At 44.1% G+C, this 7,710-nt stretch overlaps 1 protein-coding gene across 1 annotated transcript; it reads right to left on the reverse strand.

The window, feature by feature from the left end:
* Nucleotides 1-207: 207 nt before the first annotated feature.
* Nucleotides 208-7,710, reverse strand: LOC117898197. Its single transcript, XM_034807417.1, has 7 exons — nt 7,173-7,710; nt 6,259-6,444; nt 2,656-2,809; nt 2,385-2,593; nt 2,180-2,313; nt 1,866-2,118; nt 208-1,618 (listed from the first exon to the last, which is right to left on the reverse strand). Exons 2-7 carry the CDS (start codon nt 6,302-6,304, stop codon nt 1,518-1,520), a joined length of 897 nt encoding a protein of 298 aa, XP_034663308.1. The 5' UTR covers nt 6,305-6,444; nt 7,173-7,710; the 3' UTR covers nt 208-1,517.

Here is a 7,710-nt window from a genome sequence, read left to right on the forward strand (position 1 = left end):
CCTTTTGAAATATTTTACACAATTTAATGGCACAATGCATAAAAAAACATAAATAAAATGCTCTTATATACAAATACATTATCGTTATACGTTTTATTCGTTATTTGTTTCTGATTTTGCGTTTTACAACCGAAAGACGTGCGAATTAAGTAGATCAATTAATTTATACATTTATGTTTAATTCTTTATCGGACACACTCTGAGTTTTTTCCCTGCACAGACACTCTGTGAGTTTTATTTTAATTTTGTGCACACTCTGGGAGTTTTATTTTAATTGGATATTTATGAACAAAAGTGATTTTCAAAATATTATTCAGGCTTCATTTCATTCAAGTGTCAAGTGTGTATCAAGTTATGTTGAATTATTTTATTTTATTTGATTCTTTTTGTGTGTTTTAAATGTAGCCTGAGTATGCATTCCTTTTTTTTTTTTGCTGTTTTATGCTCACGGGTGAGGACAACGACCCGTGTTTTAGCATTTAGTTGCTGTACTTACTCTATTATATGCTGTGATTTGTTTTATTAAACATTTAAACATACAGCCACATGCATGTACGTATTTGTGTCGTAGTATTCCCTCTGTCTCTCTGTCTGTCTGGCTCTTGTGACATGATTTATAGGCGTTTGTTTTGCATGTTTTAAAATTGTATTTACAGCACAAATTATGCTAGACTTAATTATAATGATTTTTACAGCATCGGCGCGATACATACTCGTATTTTCTCACTGATAAAATATCTCGTGTTATTTCCCCCATTAATATCAATTCGTTTTTGTGTTTATACGACTATTTCTTTTTTGTTATGTTTTATGTTTATTGTGTTTCATATGCATTTATTTTTTATGTGTGTTTCCATCGGACAAACAGTGTGCGGCTGCGGTTAAATATAGTACTCGAAAAGTGTTCAATTTGTGCACTAGCAAACGCAAACGCCTCTGTGTCTGTTTGTCATTCCGATTGCCAAGCAACGAATGAAGGAAAAAATGTTACACGCTATATGTACAAAACATTCGATATAAATTCGATGCGACATTGTGCTTGGATAGTATCGGTATCGGTATCGGTATCGGTGAACGGTAAACAGGGCAGGTTGAAGTTTTACTCTCGCGTTTTTTTCAACTAATCAAACTTGAATAAAAGTCACCCCCGTTGCATATTTTCCAGCACCTTTGAACACCAAAATACTCGGAAATAAATCACTTTTGAATGCTTAAATTAATAAATGAATTGAATTCACATGAAATGAAGTTTCTTCCTGCAATTTGTGAATCATTTTCTGTGGCACATCTCTAACAATTTGTTTTCAAACGTATTTACACAACACCCCAAAAGCTGTGGCCTATTGACTAGTTTCTTGTTACGGTCTTACCTTTGTGTGTGTTTTAGCCTAACTAACTAACTAACTAGGTGACTAGCTGACTGTCTGACTAACTAACTAACGTGATGATATAGTTGCCTCCCCCTGCGGCTCGCAGCCCCTGAGCAATGCGCAGTTCCCGAACACTCCGCAGCCCGTTCATGAGGGGCGTCGATGACACAGTGCGAGTGCGAGAAAAAGTGTCATCAGGCAGCCGGAAATTAGCGATGTCGTGGAGCTCCTTTGTGCGGCGCCAGAATCTGCAGAAGTTGCGGGGTGGAGCGAAAAAAAGGCGAAAGAAAAAGAAAAAAGACAAATAAGCCAGAGGAAATGTCACGGCGGTTAGTTAATTGCATTGAAACGAGACCCAGAGCGAGACCAAGGAGCAAACGAAATGCTAAATTGCACAAACCAAAACCGGAAAAAGGTGCAAGTGGGAGTACCGGGTGAGGCATTGGGTTGGGGTTTTGTGGCTTGTGGCTTGTGGGGGGCTTGGGTGTTACTTACTTGTGCCCGCATGTATCAGCATTTGATTGTTCAAATTATCGAATTGCGAGAGTGAAGCGCTGAGCGATGTTTCCCGCCTCAGCTCCGGATAATTCTCAATTTCCGCCACGCACTTCAGCTCGAGAATTTTGCCCGACTGATAGAAACGTTGGCCCTGCAGATAAAAGTGCACCTGCAGCCGCTGGCGACGCAGCACATAGTCGTGGGCTGGAATGCTGGTGTCAATGGTGGGCTGCAGTTCGCCGAGGAGGGGCTGCAAGTAGAGGTGGAACATGAGGAAGGAAAGAATACACGGAGAGGGACTCTACACCAACCTGCTCGCCATTTATGTACCACGTTAGCCGCGTGGGCAAACTGGAGTAGTCCGAGGAGCATGTGGCGCTCAGGAACTCCTCCATGCGGTACATCGAATTGAAGCTCTCGATTAGCGGATCGCTTTGGGGCAGCGCTGTGTGTGAAATGAAAGCCAGTAAGCAGTTAGCAGCAGTTGACTCTGCGTGCCCTGTGTTTGCGGCTCACCTGCCACCGTCATGTTGTCGGCCCTGTCCGCCAGCTTAAAGTGCGGTGCATCGCCGCTGACCTCGCACTTGTACAGGCCCGTGGAGCGAGCACCCTGCAGACTCAGGTCCAAGCGGCAGCTGGACTCGTTGCACAAATACTTGCCATCGAGCACTTGCAGCCCAGGCACACCAAATGTCATGTAGATGGGACTGGCCAAAGGAGAGTATCTGTGGGGATAGAAACAATCAAAATGTTGCTCCTGCAAGCAATTATCTTTCTTTCTTAATACCTAAAGAACTCCTCGTGATCCTTGTACCATTTGACCGAGTTTAGGGTGTGTCCGCGCATGTCATAGCTGCAGGAGAGCGTCACATTGTCGCGAAAGTCCACGATTTCGGGCACACTTATGTCCGTGACGAAGAGCGCCGAAACGAGTGGACGATCTGTGGGAAAAAGATAGGAAAAGAGAGATGTCAAAATACATGAAAATTGTACAAAGCTGCGTTGAATATTAGGCCTTTGAAACAAACAATATAACCGCCCAAGAGAATGCTGAAATTGTTTGCTAAAAGGTAGCCTTAGTAGCCATCAAATGTGCTCTTCCAACTGGCAGTTTGTGGCCAGTTTTCTGCTCGCAAGTTGCTGGATTTTGATCATCATTTTTGCCATTACTTAGCCCCTAAGACGCAGGGAGAGATAGAGAGAAAACACAGAGTGAATGCAGCTTCCGGCCTGTCAATTACTTTTGTATTCAAAAATCTTTTTGAGGCGCATAATTTACTCTCTGAGTAAATGGCCAAACGTGGCTTTAATTACTGCACCCCAGACCTATTTTTGTTGCCATATTTCGTTCAATTTTAAACTAATTTATCATTGAGTTTTCTTCAAACAAAAGAGTTTTCTGCTTCATTCAAAGGAAATACTTAGCTTCAATTTTCACACCATTTTTAATGAAAGTTTTTGTCACAAATTTCATGCCAGTTTTTGCAGTTTTTGTTACTGCAACAAATGATTAAAGCTGTGCCCCATGGCCGACAGCCCGATCTATTTCCTGTAATCGATTGTCGGCTGTGTGTGTGTGGGGGGCAGCAGGTGCAGGCAACCGTTACCAAACACAGGCACAGAACAAGGACTCCAGCAGCCTGTGGGCAGTGGACACAGGCACCCCGGTAGCCACAGGCCAATGACAAAATTTGGTGTCTAAAACATAGGGCGGGACATGCACACAGGAATGTTGGTTGGTTTTGGGAGGGGGGGAGTCCTTTTTGGAGCTGCGTAATTTTTAATACACGCAGGTGACTGACCTGACATAAAGGGGGATAACAAACGGGACAAGGGAGTGGAGGAGCTGCCCTGCCATGTTCTGGGCACATGAGACATCGAATAAATTTGGAAATTTCATGAAATGAATATGCAAAACAGTTTGGGCTGGTCCAGGTAGCACATAGAGAGAGGAGAGAGCCAGGACTAAGCGCAACAAAATGCAATGGGCCATGGGACATGGGTGTACGTTGGAGCCATATGTAACTGGCAGATGAACGATAGTTATGGCAGCAGCAGACCGGGCAGAGGGCAGTGCTGGCCAGCGATAAGCCACGGCTACAAAATGCATAAACTGGCAGTGGGTGGACGAGCATTGATAAGCAACGAGAAACAAAACCAAATGTCAACTCGACTTTCAGTGTGGCAAAAATTATGAACGCAGCAGGAGCAAAGGGAGGAGCAAAGAGTTTTCTTCAAATGTTAGATAAGTATTTAATGCATGAAGAAACCCTTCCAAGAAGCGACTAAAGTTGCTCAATATTAACTAAGACTTGCCTGGCTCTTCATGTAAATAAATCGTAATATTTTTTATTCCTTGCTCAAGTTATTTATTTCGTTAAATCAATTGGAAATGCCATTTACAGGCATTTACGAACATTTAAGCTAAAAGGCAAACATGCAAACTGAAATTTATGCTTAAGCATTCAAATATTTGGCTGCAAATTGATTCGAAAATTCTTCTTTGGCTGTGCAAAATTGATGGAATCCATTAGCAAAGTTTTCGATTGCGTAAGCTGCATTTAAGTCAACCCAAAAACTAATGAGAACTTTAAGCCGCTCTCTCTCTCTGTGCCATTTGTTTGGGCAATGCCAGTCCCACACACTGGGGATGTACACCTCAGCAGGTGAAAACTTTGCCTGATAATTAACCTGCACATTTCATTCGTACGCATTTACTTCACAGACCAGAGACGAAGCCAGAGCCAGAAGCAGGCAGGGGGCGGAAATTTACATGTGCTTTTTTGGCATAGCTCTAGGAGTGGGCCCAGCATCGAGCAAGTTTGGTGATAAATTCATTTAGAGAGAATCTGCCTTGGTCTTTGTTTTTTTCATGGATTTACACAGCGAAGCAGCAGCATCACTAACGCAGTGTCTTTTGTGGCCAGCTCATGTGCATAAATATTCATTACATTAAAAGTCATAAGCTGCAGCCCAAGAATCCACAAAGAAATCCACAGAAAGCAGTTGCAGTCGAAAATAATTGGGGAACTTATTGGGAGGGAGGGGAACACTAAGCTGTCATTTTTTTTATGTGCATATAGTTTTGCTTTGTGGCTGGACAATATTTAATTCCATTAGGCAGTCTAAATTGTTGCCCCAGAAGGAGCAGAGCAGAGCACATGGCAAACACTCAGAGTCCTTTGGAATTGGAAAAGTTACCGACCGCACACACACACACACACACACACACACAGAGACACTCTGCTGCGTGCTCCTTTTGTGTGGCGGCTTGCTTTGTGGGAATCCCCCGGAATGAATGTGCTGCCCAGAGAGGTGTGTGTCAGCCACAGAAAGGAGAGGAGCAGCGCTCTCTCGCCGGTGAGCCAAAACTTTTCATATACCCAAAAAAGTTGCCAAAAAATGAGTTTCAGTTCATTAGACAACCGAAAATCTTTCATTTGGCAACTGAAGAGATACATGAAATTGTGGAAATTAATTGGAAAAGCTTTCAAGCCACAGAAAATCAATTTCGGAATTATTTTGTGTAGCTGAAATATTTTGTAAGCTGTGCAAAATCAATGCCAAAAGGGACTGCCACAGTTAGAAATTTTTGTTTTTGGGTGGAAAAATCGAAATCTAACAAAGTGAAAACCTGCTGCGGATATTTTCTCTTTCGTTTTGCCAATTCCCCAGTAAACTTTCCACCAATTCTGGCTCTGAGTAAAGAAGAGCAGCGATGGCAGCGCGGAGCTCATTTAATGCGCTGCAAATTAATTGCCCCATTGCCATTGGCAATTGAAGAGACGGCGAAGGAGCAGGGGCGGCTGCTGGTTGATGCCTTTGGCAGTCTGCCTAATTGCGAACATTTCAAAAATACAATTTAAGTTTAAACTGCACTCAAGATGTGCAGCAGGAGCAGCGGCAGCGAAGGTCAAAGTTGTGGCAGCAAAAATTACCAAATGCCAAAAGGGATGAGGGCTGCCGAACCACAGCCAAGTGGCAAGTGGAAAAGTGCAACTGCAGCGGCAACCACCACCAGGAGCTGTGCAAAATGATGGCAAAAGTCATTAAAACAGCCCAGAGTCAGAGGCAGGGCACAGAGTCAGAGGCAGGGCCCAGAGGCAGAGTCAACCGGGGGGCGGGAAATCTGGCCGCCAGCGCAAAACTTTGCCAATATTGATTTGCGGTTGCAGTTCGATCCAACAGCAATAACAATTATAATAATAATAATAATAATAATGCATTTGATGCAGGAAGGCAGCGCGATGGTCGGAGCCCGCAGTAATCCCCGCGAAATCGCTTCATTAACCAAGCAAACAGCAGCACTGCAGGACACGAGACACATCAGAGAACAGCAGGCAGGACAGGGACAGGACAGCAATTTTTCGAATCAAGAGGAGAAACTTACCAATTAAAAGCGCGATGAGCAGAAACAGCAGCCAGCCGTAATCCATTTTTGCGTTGCCTTTCGTTGCAAATGTTTGAATCAAATTAATTGCAGCGTTTCAGTTATTGTTGTTGCCCCTTTGGCCTTGTCGTTGATTTATGCAGTTTTTATTTTTCGGCACCGATAACGAAAGTTGCACTGCAAGTCCTTTTGTTATACAAAGAAACCAACAAAAATCGGTGGAAGTTCAATGGGTGACGCTCCATTAATTGAAGCCAGTGTCAAAGGATAACCCAGGGATATGCGAGTGAACAACAAATAAATAGAAACAAATTGAAAACGAAAACGGAATGAAGACTGGGGAAGGAAGTGGCGCAGAAAGTGGAGTGGCAGGATGGAGATATAAATAAGCAAACTGAGCGACAAACTCATGCAGAAAAGTTCAAAGGATATGCTCTGGCAGTGCCGTTATAAATAAATAACAAACATTACAGGGCGAAAGAAAAGGAAGAAAAAGAGGAGCAGCAGCCAGAGCCAGGACTCGCTTTGCTGAAGACAGGAAGTACGTACTCGCATGAAAGGGAAAGGAGCTGGGAAAGGAAAGGCAGGGCAGGGCAGACACAAAAACCAACACACACACAGAGAGAGAGAGAGAGAGAGAGACACACGGAGAACAGGGTCCAGCGGCAGACGTGTGGGCGTGGCAGGACGCCCAGGCAGACGAACGTACGAGTGTGTATGGTGTGCCTTTGTCAACTTAAATAATTTAAATGCCAAATTCAAACGAATCCATGTGTTTAATATTTGAATAAGCCATCCAGCCAGCCAGCCAGCCAGCCAGCCAGCCAGCCAGCCAGCCATCCTGCCACATGCCATGCTGCCACCTACCACTACCACACGTGTCTCTCCCTCTAGCTCCTTCGTCTCCTTGGTACCTTTTTTTGTTGTTTAGTCTTTTGCTTGTCAATTTGGTTTTTGTCGAGAGTTAACAACATTCAACTGAAATTGAAGCGCACAGCTCCGGCGGAAACGGAAGTTTGCCCGTTCAGTTGGTTTCGTCAGTTAAAGATACTTTTTGTCGCTTCCTGCGGTTGTGCTGCTGTTATTTTTATCACTAATTGACATCACGCGAGGTTTGTCTCGGTCTAACTTTAACTTTATTTTAGGTTTTCGCTCACTGCGTGGCCACGAGTCCTCAGCAGCGATTTCATGTCTTAATAATTATTGTTGGTTTTTTGTTGTTGTTGGTTTTTTGTTGTTTTTATTGACCACAAAACGGGGCGACAGACGCAGCACTGGTCCAGGGTATCTCCGCGCGGCTTCGAGCTTCCGAACTGACTGAAGCTGCGAGCACGCGATGTGCGGAACACAGTCCTCGGGAGCATCCTCGTCGTTGGCACTGCTGCTGCGGCGGCGGCAGCTGCTGCTGAAGACTTTGTGGCCTCGGGTCGTCTCGTTTACACGACCGCTGGG

This window comes from Drosophila subobscura, chromosome O (assembly GCF_008121235.1).
Source record: "Drosophila subobscura isolate 14011-0131.10 chromosome O, UCBerk_Dsub_1.0, whole genome shotgun sequence".
In the NCBI taxonomy this organism is placed as follows: Eukaryota; Metazoa; Arthropoda; class Insecta; order Diptera; family Drosophilidae; genus Drosophila; species Drosophila subobscura.

Bases quoted from the DNA above. Each gene is read 5' to 3' on its own strand.
- LOC117898197 (XM_034807417.1), bottom strand. From the start codon at position 6,304: ATGGATTACGGCTGGCTGCTGTTTCTGCTCATCGCGCTTTTAATTG. The intron at 2,810-6,258 runs GTAAGTTTCTCC...TTTTTCCCACAG, and splicing joins GCTCATCGCGCTTTTAATTG to ATCGTCCACTCGTTTCGGCG. The intron at 2,119-2,179 runs GTTGGTGTAGAG...CTCTACTTGCAG, and splicing joins GGTACATAAATGGCGAGCAG to CCCCTCCTCGGCGAACTGCA.